This window comes from Schizophyllum commune, assembly GCF_000143185.2.
Source record: "Schizophyllum commune H4-8 unplaced genomic scaffold SCHCOscaffold_7, whole genome shotgun sequence".
In the NCBI taxonomy this organism is placed as follows: domain Eukaryota; kingdom Fungi; phylum Basidiomycota; class Agaricomycetes; order Agaricales; family Schizophyllaceae; genus Schizophyllum; species Schizophyllum commune.
The window spans coordinates 1,026,030-1,037,605 of record NW_026089544.1 but is presented as its reverse complement, the minus strand read 5'-3'; the positions used below and the strand labels follow the sequence as shown (position 1 = coordinate 1,037,605).

General features: G+C 56.7%; 5 protein-coding genes across 5 annotated transcripts; 3 read left to right on the top strand and 2 right to left on the bottom strand.

Moving 5' to 3' along the window:
• Positions 1 to 489: 489 nt before the first annotated feature.
• On the bottom strand, positions 490 to 2,920 carry SCHCODRAFT_02628721 (uncharacterized protein). Its single transcript, XM_050345485.1, has 7 exons — positions 2,271 to 2,920; positions 2,089 to 2,214; positions 1,434 to 2,039; positions 1,349 to 1,384; positions 1,189 to 1,293; positions 837 to 1,130; positions 490 to 782 (listed from the first exon to the last, which is right to left on the bottom strand). The coding sequence occupies exons 1-7, from the start codon at positions 2,731 to 2,733 to the stop codon at positions 694 to 696; spliced, it is 1,719 nt and encodes a 572-aa protein (XP_050199591.1). The 5' UTR covers positions 2,734 to 2,920; the 3' UTR covers positions 490 to 693.
• Positions 2,921 to 3,023: 103 nt separating this feature from the next.
• SCHCODRAFT_02628717 (Osmotin, thaumatin-like protein) lies at positions 3,024 to 5,180 on the top strand. The gene is made up of 15 exons (XM_050345484.1): positions 3,024 to 3,403; positions 3,467 to 3,471; positions 3,530 to 3,555; positions 3,578 to 3,579; positions 3,658 to 3,707; positions 3,759 to 3,828; positions 3,886 to 3,987; positions 4,039 to 4,105; positions 4,158 to 4,250; positions 4,304 to 4,387; positions 4,445 to 4,504; positions 4,575 to 4,707; positions 4,762 to 4,838; positions 4,901 to 5,065; positions 5,118 to 5,180. Exons 1-14 carry the CDS (start codon positions 3,311 to 3,313, stop codon positions 5,017 to 5,019), a joined length of 981 nt encoding a protein of 326 aa, XP_050199590.1. The 5' UTR covers positions 3,024 to 3,310; the 3' UTR covers positions 5,020 to 5,065; positions 5,118 to 5,180.
• Positions 5,181 to 5,266: 86 nt separating this feature from the next.
• On the top strand, positions 5,267 to 6,767 carry SCHCODRAFT_02628713 (Osmotin, thaumatin-like protein). Its single transcript, XM_003030947.2, has 4 exons — positions 5,267 to 5,757; positions 5,811 to 5,966; positions 6,017 to 6,533; positions 6,584 to 6,767. The coding sequence occupies exons 1-4, from the start codon at positions 5,695 to 5,697 to the stop codon at positions 6,607 to 6,609; spliced, it is 762 nt and encodes a 253-aa protein (XP_003030993.1). The 5' UTR covers positions 5,267 to 5,694; the 3' UTR covers positions 6,610 to 6,767.
• Positions 6,768 to 7,197: 430 nt separating this feature from the next.
• On the top strand, positions 7,198 to 9,565 carry SCHCODRAFT_01038608 (uncharacterized protein). Its single transcript, XM_003030948.2, has 7 exons — positions 7,198 to 7,670; positions 7,720 to 8,222; positions 8,272 to 8,415; positions 8,465 to 8,884; positions 8,939 to 9,220; positions 9,273 to 9,366; positions 9,419 to 9,565. The coding sequence occupies exons 1-7, from the start codon at positions 7,382 to 7,384 to the stop codon at positions 9,427 to 9,429; spliced, it is 1,743 nt and encodes a 580-aa protein (XP_003030994.1). The 5' UTR covers positions 7,198 to 7,381; the 3' UTR covers positions 9,430 to 9,565.
• Positions 9,566 to 9,668: 103 nt separating this feature from the next.
• On the bottom strand, positions 9,669 to 11,524 carry SCHCODRAFT_02580854 (uncharacterized protein; the record flags this gene model as incomplete). Its single annotated transcript, XM_003031358.2, has 3 exons — positions 10,871 to 11,524; positions 10,177 to 10,821; positions 9,669 to 10,126 (listed from the first exon to the last, which is right to left on the bottom strand). The coding sequence occupies exons 1-3, from the start codon at positions 11,427 to 11,429 to the stop codon at positions 9,669 to 9,671; spliced, it is 1,662 nt and encodes a 553-aa protein (XP_003031404.1). The 5' UTR covers positions 11,430 to 11,524.
• Positions 11,525 to 11,576: the final 52 nt, after the last annotated feature.

Below are 11,576 nucleotides of genomic sequence, written 5' to 3'. Positions count from 1 at the left end.
GGCATACGGATGGCTTGGAAATTGGCAAATTTGCATTGAAAATGGGGTACACGTGATGATTTAGATGGCTGTGACCGCGCTGTTGCAGCGCAGCAGCTGGAAATCTTCATGCGGGATGCGCTGGCCCGCACACGGAGGAAGAGCGTTTGTGAGAGCGCCGCGAACGAGGCCCTTCTATTCGGCCGCTGTGGTCACCGTTGAACGAATTGCGCGGCGTCGCACCCGTTGCTACACATCGTGTTGTCCATCATGAACAACTGCAGACTGAGGTCATCGAGGGACATCACCTCCGGCCTCACTGTACATGCGCGCAGGCCAAGCAACCCGATAGCCGGATTTGCTTGCCTCTTGCCAAGTGGCCTTCATATGACATCCGTGCCCACGCCTTTCCAATTGCCAGCAAATTGCCCGGGCTAGACGATGCAGACTTTTCTTCGAGTTGTGCTCCGATGACTGCCATAGCCACCCCCTTTTCACCCCGGAATGCTGTAACCGTAGAAGCGTCTGAAATAATTCCCATTCATCCCGGAACCCATATAAACTCTATAGGCCTAGGTGACCTCTCTCTAGTGTGTGCTGAGAACAGGTAGTAGATAGTGTGTACATGTAGAGGCCTCCGCAGAACCCGTTCGTACCCTTTGTTCGTCACTGAATACTCGAATCTCAGTCCCATTCGGGGAAGACTGGCCGTCCTCATGCTGCACGTATGTGGAGTTCAAGAGATCCCCACCCCGGCGCCTGACCATATCCAGTCCCTCCACCCCGCGCCCTAGCAGCATCGCCTACACGCACAGTCAGCGCCGAGCCCATGGACCACAGGAACATTTACTCCACACCTTCTCTTGTATAGTCGTCACGCTCTTCCGACCCCGGACCGTCACCGAACTTCAACAACGCCCGCAACCTGCCGAAGCGTTCGCCCTTCGCCCGCGACGAGTCCAGGGGCGCCGGAGCACCTTCTTTCACGCTGTACCTCCGCCTCAGCGACCACGGAAGAGCGCCTCTTGCTTTGGTCGGAATGCTCGGAACGCTGAAGCGCTCAAACAGGCTCAGTTTGGGCGATTTCTGAAAGGCGTCTTGCTCGAATGCCAGCATGGCGGCAGTTGTCGGCTGGATAACAGGGTTATCCGCTACAGCAAACTCAGCATGGTGGCGCGTTGACACGCTCGGATAACAGAGAAGACCTACCGACGCAAACATCCGTCGCGAGAATCGAGAGCTGTGGCGCCTTCTCCTGGCTCTGCGAGGTTACCATATTCTTCTTACGCGAATCGCTTGCGAGGATAGCTTCGGCTATCAGGCAGTACTTCAGTGATTGCATTTTACTGCAGGCTAAACTGGTGCTTACCAGTGCAACCAATGTCGCTAGCACGTTCATCGTCACCTAGCACAACGCTTAGCCCCATCGACATGGCAGATGAAGGCTGACTCACCATCGCCTTGAACGATGACGGGCGTGCAATCGCCTGCTACAAGGGGTGCCACAATCAAATCTTCGCCGTGGAAGGGCAACAGTTCGAAGTCGAGGAGCCTGAGCACGTAAGCGTCGGGGTCGACATCGAAAGAAGTGCGTCGGATCGATGGGACGCTGGACGTGTCGGACGTAGAGCTGGATAATGCGGAAGACGTGCGCGATAGGTCACCAAGAGAGCCTGCGGAAGCGGAGGCAAGGAGGCGACAGACTGCGCGTTGCCGAGAAACGATAGTAGTTCGATGTAAGGGAGCGAGATAGTCGAGGCTAAAGAGCCAATAGATAAGGGCTTGTGCCGTGAGCGCGAGCGAAGCGGAGAGCGAACAGGCGAGCTTGAAGATCTTCTGCGCCATGCAAATCAGCCCATATAGGAATATTGCGATCACGGAGAGTAAGAAGACAAGCTGAGAAGGAGTGAACTCGGCGTAGTATATGACCGGCTGAGGATCGGAGCTCAAAGGAGCGCGGATAGCGTGTTGTGCATCGAAGACCGCGACGTCAAGTACTGCGGGCCCCATCGTAGGCAGCTTTTCGAAGCTGTAGTTCTGATGATGAGTGACATTCCCGCCTAAACCGAGTCAGAGTAGTCGCGTGCATAGTGGTCGTTCCACGCTTACCCGGCGCGGCTACAAGGTTCGGTACCGCCAGAGCCCCAGGCTGCACGGACAGTGTGGTGACGAGCCCATCGGTTGACGGCAAGACGACGGCAGATTCATCCAGCCACACATCAACAAAACCCATTCCTTCACGAGTATATCAGACTGTGACAGCGATATAGATTGCAAGGTATCCTGCGCACCTGAGTGTATGAGGTCCAGCTTTCTGGTTCCGTTGGGTATGGATGCGTTGGCGAGCACATGGGTGTCTTGACTGGTCAACTCAACAGCAGAGCGCATGCGAGGGTAGTCTATAGAGTTGTGGGCGACCAGAAGTGTGTTGTGCGTGAACAGGCCGTCGTCGCCGGAGAGCGCAAGCCCCGTCGCTATATGCCCTGCGGCAGCCACCCTTAAAGCAGCAAGGAAGCGCATCTGCTCGCCGTTTCCCAGCAGCCAGAGACCACCATAGCCATGAAGCGGAAGAGCGAGTTCGGTGGGCGATCGGAGTCCCACGTCGGCAGCCTTCCGCGCGGCGAAGTCGACGAGGTCGCCCAGCGTCCATAAGACAGCGATCTTCCAAGAGAGCAAGGTATCCGCTAATGTCGGTGCCCGCCCTGAGCAGATGACTTGCTGCGCTACCGCTCGACGTTCTAGAATATAGTCCATGGTAATCGACGACCGTAGGCGCTGATTGTCGAGGTGCAAATGCGTCGTACCGATCTTGCTGCAGAACCTGAGGGGAACCGAGCCGAAGAGCTATACACGCCCCTCGCTGGTAGTGGATGTACAGAAACAAGGAAATGAACTCTCAAGCTCGCCACAGACGCCGAGGATCGGCGCGCGGATGCGATCCATGGCCATCACACGAGAGTTTGCCTCCTAAAGTTTGTGACGGCCCGGATGTGCCGACGGTTTATGGTCGGGCTTCCCACGGTTTGTCTTCGACTCTCATGTGCGTTGCCCGGTTTGCTCGTTTACTGAGCGGACCCTGGACGGGAGCCCAGCCAAGTAGGCGAAGAAAATGCCAATGCTATGCAAGGAACTTTTAAGCAGCCGAGTATCGCCAAGGATCCTCCTATGACGCCCTGTGCGCTTTTCTTGGTTGCCGTCTTTTCTTGGAAGTTCGCCCACCTTCGCCTCATGTCCCCGCCTCATGTTGTGGCTATGGTACTCAGACACGTGTACTGAGGTCAGCGCAGCACTACAAGAATGCAAGCTCTACCCTTGACCGCGCTCATCAACCATGACACCACGATCCAGCTTCACGACTAGTCTCCTCCTGTTGACGACGTCGCAGGTTTGGCTTCTTCAGACCCATGCACGCAAGTTCACCGTCGTAAGTAGCGTATCTCTGGGAATTCTTACAGCCTGACCATATCATGACGCGACCCCAATCAAGACGAAGTAAGTCTGTATTCTCGTAGCCATCAATCAACTTTGCAGACTTCTCTGATGTTCTTAGTTCATGCTCTTTCACTATATGGTCAGTGCACGTCACAGGAAATTCACTCCTGATCCTTTTACTCACAGTGATCAGGCCAGCCGTACGTCGAAACGTCTCTTGCTTTGGTCCCACGCTGAGCCACGTAGTTATACACCGACCTCAACGTCGGCACAGCGGTCCCCAACCAACCAACTGGGTAGGACGATCATATTCATGAATATACGCCCACGCTGACGCTTATGACTAGATGGGAGGCTGCTCCTGGCAGCTCCGTCACCTTTGACGTCCCGGACAACTGGAAAGCGGGTCGAATCTGGGTCAGCTATTCTGGTCCACCTTAATGCTAGCTTTCCTGAACGTGCTGGCTTACGCAGGGTCGCCGCGACTGCGACTTTAGCTCTGGTTCTAGTGATCCTTCGACCTGCTTGACTGGCGGGTGTAACGGTGGATTGCTCTGCGATAATCGCACGGGGACGGTGAGATGAATGGGTTTGAATCTTCATGCGTACACCATTCATCCATCTCAGGGCGTGCCACCGTGCTCCGTCGCGGAATGGACACTGCAGGGAGATGGAAATCGTGACTTCTACGATGGTGAGCTGTGGTCAATCTGACATGGGTTCGTACTGAAGCTCAGCGGCGGCAGTATCTCTCGTCGACGGCTTCGACCTTCCAATGAGCATCACGAACAATCAGAACTGCCCAGAAGCTGGTTGTTATACTGATCTCAACCCATCCTGTGCGTCCTCCTTGGCATGTCCGCGTACAGCACCGGTCAACGCAGTTGCACAGGTCCAGATGCTCTGAAGGGTCCCTCGAACAGCAGCGGCGCTACCCTAGGATGCAAATCATCCTGCCAGATCGATACGAACCAAGGTAGGCCGTGCCGAAAGACCTCCGTTCCATCACGCTCACCTGCCTTCACGTCACCAGCCGACTCCCCGAACTGCTGCTCCGGCAGCTACTCCACCGCGGATACATGCCCCTCCTCCGGTGTGCATTCCTCCTCCTCCCCGCCTTGCTATCTATATATGTCTCCGCTAAACCACCGGGCCTTCTATAGGCGTCGCATATTACGACTATTTCAAGGGCAACTGCCCCAACTCGTACGCGTACGCGTACGACGAGTCATCCGGGACAGCGCTGTTTACGTGTGACTCCTCATTGAACGCAGACTACACCCTAGTCTTTTGCCCGTAAGGAGGCGGCGGTCCTGTTACATGCGCGCCTAGCTCAATCGTCTCGCCTAGATCGGGCTCCAATAGCAGCACAAGCAGCGCGACTTCCGGTTCGCCTTCGCAAACCGCGAGCAGTGGTGGGGCATCATGTAAGAGCTCGGTCCCGCTCTTTCGACGTCCGCTCGGAGCGCTGACATCTGCTGTATCTCAGCCTCAGCTTCAGCATCTAATGAGAACTCGGCGACGAATAGAGCAGCGGCAGTGGCGGACGTATTGGTACATCTACTGGCGGGTATAGCGGGATTGATGTTTGTTGGACTCGCGCTGTAGATGTAGAAGCGGTACCTGCCGAGGTGGACGGTAGGGTTATCTTTCCGTGAGTCCTGTTTCGACCAGCATTCTGATGGGAAATCTGACCACCGGGACAGCCCCAGTTATCCCTTACTCGAGTCTAGTGTATCGGTCTTGATGACATCTGTTTGGCTAGATCATGCCTGCAAGCTCGGATCAACAAGTGTCACCTGGTCGAGCCTGCTCGAGTTCCCTTCCTCGAGGAAGTTCCTCCCCGGTTCCTTCATACACATTGGAACACGCCTCGCATGTTCGTCGTGCGCCCGCAACCTGGTGCGGACCCGTTTCGTCGACGCTCAATTCCTCGGTGCCTCCCGCAGGGCCGCCGTGACCGTCATAGGTGGCCTCTGGGCGGACGATAGAGCAGAGGCGCTTGTGATCGTCAGCGATCTGCATCGGCTCGCAGCGGCAAGGGCACAGCGCGTCGCGGGCGCCAATCCATCCATCCGCACATGATCGAGACTGTCAATCTATAGGACCTCGTGAAGCGCGGACGATGCGCTCAGGCACCTTGCAGGTTCTCTCAAGTTCCTGTGCGAACCAATTCTAGAGGCTGAGGCAGGGTATAAAAGGCGGATGGGTGGCAGGGAAAGCCCCAAGCAAGAGCAGCACACTCTTCCTTCCAGCCTAACAAGCTACCTCATTTCGTCAAAGATGTTCTTCCAAGTCACCTCTGCCCTCGCCCTCGCGGCGATGGCGTCGGCCCGTACCTTCACGGTGAGCTGGAGCAGCCGTGGCGATGCCGGGAGCAGCATACTGACGATGCGCAGGTCTACAACGCCTGCCCGTTCACCATCTGGCCGGCTATGTTCACCGACCTTCACGCCGGCTCTGCCGTTCCCGACCACTCGACCGGCTGGGAGGCTCCCGCCTGGTCGAAGGTGACCTTCAACGTTCCCGACAACTGGACCGCGGGTCGTATCTGGGTCAGTTCGCTTCCGCCGCACCGTCATAGCGAGGCTTACACAATATGTAGGCGCGTCGCAACTGCGACTTCTCCAGCAACCCGGGCCCTAATTCGTGCCTCGACGGCGGCTGCAATGGCGGCCTCGAGTGCGACCGCAACACGGGTACCGGCGTGCCCCCCGCCACCGTGGCGGAGTGGACGCTCGGCGACGGCCAAGGCCTCGACAACTACGATGTCTCCCTCGTCGACGGGTACAACCTGCCCATGCGTATCACCAACAACGTGGGCTGCCCCGTCGCGGACTGCCCCGTGGACCTTGGCCCCAACTGCCCGGACAACCTCAAGGGCCCCTTCGATTCCTCGGGCTTCCCCGTGGGCTGCAAGTCCGCGTGCCTCGTCGACCCGAACCCGTCGAACTCGCCGGCGTGCTGCAGTGGCCAGTGGTCTGGTGGCCCCCAGGATTGCCCGTCCTCGGGATCGTCGTCGTACAACTACTTCAAGTCGAACTGCCCGAACTCGTACGCGTACGCCTACGACGAGCCCAGCGGTACTGCTCTCTGGTACTGCGACGCTTCCAAGAGGGCTGGTAAGTGTATTCCGACCAGGGCTTGTACAGATGGCTGACTCTCGACGCAGACTACACTCTCACTTTCTGCCCTTAATATCTCAATGGTAGTAGGAACGATGGACTCCATCAATAAATGGGCTAAAATGGGTTGTAGTGATGGATAGGTGTAAAGCAATGTAGAGTCTATTAATGGGTACATTGTCTTTGGTTCATTGGATTGTGGGTGTTCAACACGTGAAACGGCCGCCTAAATTGCCATTTGAGGAGAAGCTTGACCGTCGTGCCAACTTCCGTCGGGATCATCATCTTCGGCGTTGCTTTCGACTTGCTACTTTTCGGATTGACGAGTCGGCTGTGGAGGTGTTCTTTCGATCGCCAAACTTGGAACTTGCATTTAGTGAGGACCGCGGATAGACTCTACCCGTGTCGTGTCGACGTCTTGCGAGACTCCTGAATTTACGCACTCGCAACGGCGCAGCGGCTGCCGATGAAGCGCATTGTCCGTGTCCACCGTCGCAGACGAGGATGGCCCAGGCCTCGCGAGACCTCGGGGGGAAGTTGATGGTGATGTGGTAGAAAGGATAGTGACCTTGGCAACGCGGGCGACCCAGAGAAACGGACAGCCAGAAACAGGCGACATCAAAAGGGCGCCGGCCGTTTTGTTCCTTGCCCTCTCTCTCCCTTCACCCCTCCTCTGCTCGTGGCCATAGACCAGCAGGCTTGGTCCCTTCGTCCTTCCTTTTACCCGACGCAGAGCGTTCTCTCCTTACCCGTGTGCAGAGATGGCGAAGGTCCTCAACAAGTATCTTTCTGGGCTCGATTTCTCGGACAGAGGTAGACCGGCGCACCTCGACCAGCATGTCGACATGGCGAACACGTACTCGGCCAATGAGCCCAGCCATCTGCAGCGCAACAAGACCGAGCGCTGGCGTCTGCAGGGTATCCAGCGCACGACTACTGGAGGCGCAGCGCCCATGCCCAAGATCGAGGGCTGGCGGCAAAGGATGAACGTCTGGATGATTAACGAGGGTGGACGCCAGATCTTCTTCGGTGTCTTCATTCTCCTCCACATCATTGTCACGGTTTTCGGCTTCTTGCACTACCAGCTGAAGGACAACCTGGTTACCGCACGTTCCCTCTTCGGGTATGGCTTCAGTATGTGTTCCCCCATCCTCCTCCGTGTTCGTACTGACGAATACTTCAGCCATTGCTCGTTCGGCGGCCCTGGTCCTTCACGTCGACGTGATTTTCATCCTCTTCCCCGTCTGCCGCAACTTTATCTCCCTCCTGCGACGCACCCCCTTGAACGACTTCATCCCCTTCGACAAGAACATCACGTTCCACAAAGCCGTCGCCTGGTCCATCGTCTTCTTCTCTGCCGTTCACACCGCCGCGCACATGGTTAACTTCGCTAACCTTGCCATGATCGACACGGACGCGAAGACGACCGGTCAGCGTATCGTCGCCTTCCTTATGGCCAACTTCGCGACCGGTCCCGGTGCGACTGGCTGGATCATGTGGGCCGCGCTCGGTGTCATGGTCTGGTTCGCGATGGAGAAGCGCCGCCGTGCCCACTTCAACCGCTTCTGGTACACGCACCACCTCTTCATCGTCTTCTTCATCAACTGGCAGCTGCACGGCATGTTCTGCATGATCCAGCCTGACCGTCCGCCGTTCTGCTCGTACAACGTCGTCGGCGTCTTCTGGGTAAGTAACCTGCTCCGACACAAGAACCTCTCACTAATAACTACTACAGCGCTACTGGCTCGCTGGTGGTGTCGTCTGGATCTTCGAGCGTATCCTCCGTGAAGTCCGCTCTCGTCACCGCACCTACATCCACAAGGTCATCCAGCACCCCAATGACGTTATGGAGTTGCAGATCAAGAAGGAGAAGACTACGGTACGTTTTAGTATCTATCATCATGCCACCTTCGCTGACATCCTTCCAGACTCGCGCCGGCCAGTACATCTTCCTGTCGTGCCCCGAGGTCTCCTACTTCCAGTGGCATCCCTTTACGCTCACCAGCGCGCCGGAGGAGGACTACATCTCCGTCCACATCCGTATCGTCGGCGACTTCACGCGCGAGCTCGCCCGTGTCTGCGGCTGCGACTTCGAGAAGAAAGGCAAGGGTGACACCCCCGTCACTGGCAAGCTCATCGGCACGAACACTGCGCCCCCGCTCAACAAGGCTCTCCCTCGTGTTATGGTCGACGGTCCGTTCGGTAGCGCGTCTGAGGACTTCTCTAAGTATGAAGCCATCCTTCTGGTCGGTGGTGGTATCGGTGTTACGCCGTTCGCCTCGATCCTGAAGACCATCTGGTACCGCATGAACAACTTCAACAACTCGAAGCCGACGCGTCTGTCCAAGGTAAGCTTACCCATGCCTTGCCTGCCATACTGTCGGTTGCTGACTTGTCCGTAGGTCTACTTCACCTGGGTCATACGTGACTTCTCGCAGGCGGAGTGGTTCCACTCGCTTCTCCACGCCATCGAGGAGCAGGACACGCAGAACCGCATCGAGATCAACATCTACCTTACCGGCAAGATTAAGGAGGACCAGATCAACAACATCATCGTCCAGGATGTCGGCGCAGAGAAGGATGCCATCACCTCCCTGCGCGCGCCGACCCACTTCGGTCGCCCCAACTGGGACCGCGTCTTCGGCTCCATCGTCGAGAAGCACCCGGAGACGGATGTCGGTGTGGTATGTATTCTCGTCGGCGTTGTAGAAGTTGTCACTGACGGTTGCTCTACAGTTCTTCTGCGGTCCGCCTGTACTCTCGAGGCAGCTGCACCAGATGTCGAACAAGTACTCGCAGCCAGACGGCACGCGGTTCTTCTTCGGAAAGGGTATGTACTTGTTCGCCATCGCGTGTCGTCCGTTTATTGACCTGACGTTCAGAGAACTTCTAAACGCCTACCACCTCCGTCCTGTCCTTACGCCTGCCTACTGTAGATACTATCTTTGCCGATGCTGTGCATTGCTACCACGGACTAATCATGTACTTACCATTACTGAGAGAACAATCGGGATTGGGTTAAGAGAGTCGCCACCGCTATTCATCGCTTGTTCGTGAAGTATCGTATATGGTGAGTCGGAGTCTATGCAATGTCGCCTTGTCCTTGTATCGCTGTCCTATCGTCGTGACCCTTCACTTCCTGTACAGTACCGCCATCTCCGCGGAGACTACACCAAGTCCTACTCCCGCCATGACGAGCAAGGGTAGGAGATTCCAGTAGGCGAACGTCCGCTGTCGCACGACCACCCCCCTCTGCCTCAAGATTCCCGCCCACAAAAGCCCCGCCAAGCTTGCGCAAAAGGTCGCCCCGACTGCACCAATGTTGCTCCCGACCGCGAGCGCGATGGCCGCTGCGCGGAGCGTGGGCGGTGATACGCCAGGCGCGGCGCGAAGGACCTTAGCAAGAAGGATGGTCGCACCGATGTTCGTGCCGGCGCAGTTGCAGAGGACGATGCCGAGGACGCCGATGAGCCAGATGGTGGGGTGGAGGGCGCCGTGGGTGGCGCGGAGATACCAGGTGGCGAAGACGTCAATCCAGCCGCGGCGGGCGAGGCCTTCGATGAGGATGAATTGGGAAAATGCGAAGGGGACTGGCGAAGATGAGTACAGGATGATACGCAATGGATGAGCGGGGTCTTACCAAGTGCGAGAGGTAGGCGCGGTAATGCGGTGGCGAGCGTTGGGAAATGGCATGCCCATTGTTGACGTACGCGAGCCAGAGACGCCACGACCTTAGCGGGAAGCAGCGGGCGCTTTGCAGCTGAGCTCGTCTTAGGCGCAGTGACTTCCGTTTCCTGAAGCGCGCCTTCCTTCTTGTCGATGGCTCTTGGAGGATATACGTGAGCGGCCTTGGCTTCCTCTTCCGTCCCCCTTGATGCACCGTTGGACGCGCTGGGCTGGTTGTTGCCAAATTGTGGGTCGTCCGTCGGATCGCTTTCTGGCCCATTCGTGAACTGGCCCTGTACGTAGCGACGGTGATCCCAGAAAATATCGAAGGCGAGTTTGGCCAGTGCGAATGGAAGGCTGATCTTCCAGACGTCGATGTGGAAGAAGCTGACGACGATGATCACGACGAGACAGGCGCCAAAGATGAAGCTGCCGACGCAGGCCCCTATGGGATCATGAAGAACGTCCCTTGGGTCGAGGTAGTCCTGACGCTGCAGCCTCCTTGGGATGTGCTTCGGGTGGCGAAATTGGAACCCTAGAGCCACCAGGCCGCAGACGCAGCACGCCACAAATGGCAGAATTGTGTATACGGTAAATGCGACGTTGTTCACGCCAAAACCTGGTGAAGTGTCAGATGGTTGTACGTCTTTAGAGCTGGATAGGCTTACCTTCGCAGATGACCACGTTCGTCGGATTGCCCAAGAACAAGACCATGCTTGCCGTATTCGCAGCAGTAAACTCGGACATCAACCATGGGAGGGGCTCGAGGTCGTTCGCCTGCGTATAGTAGAGCAGGAAAACCGTCCCAGACAATATGACCGGGTCATTGCCGATGAAGACAGTGAGCAGAGTGAGCATGGCGTAGAAGTACATGTAGAGGCGCGGTCCGCTCGTTCCACCCTTGTTGCTGACCCAAAACGCTACGGCTTTGAGAAGCCCTGTCGCGTCAAGTGTGATGGACATATACGCAAGGGTGATGAAGAGGATGAGGACGTTGTACGGCTTCAGCCCGTCCGTGCCCACAATGCCGTTGCGGATGTCGGTGGCGCCGATGCACTGTGCCGCCCATAGTATCGCTATGGCCAGTATGGGGGCAGTGTTGAGATTTACTGGAATCTTTCTGCGCCCAAAATAGGGAAGGTGGACATAGAAAGACCAAGGGTAGATGACGAAAGTGACCGATAGGATGAAGAAGATCAAAGTGACAATCGAGAACCGGTCAATCATCTCGCCTGGAAGCAGCGAAGAGGTAGTGGATGTGTCAGTGCGATCAACTGGGACTTCAAGGGAGGAAAGGGATAGAGTGCATTTCAAGGCCTCGCTTCAGGGAAAGGCAAAGGCACAGAAAAATACGTCATAAAAATCCGAACTTTG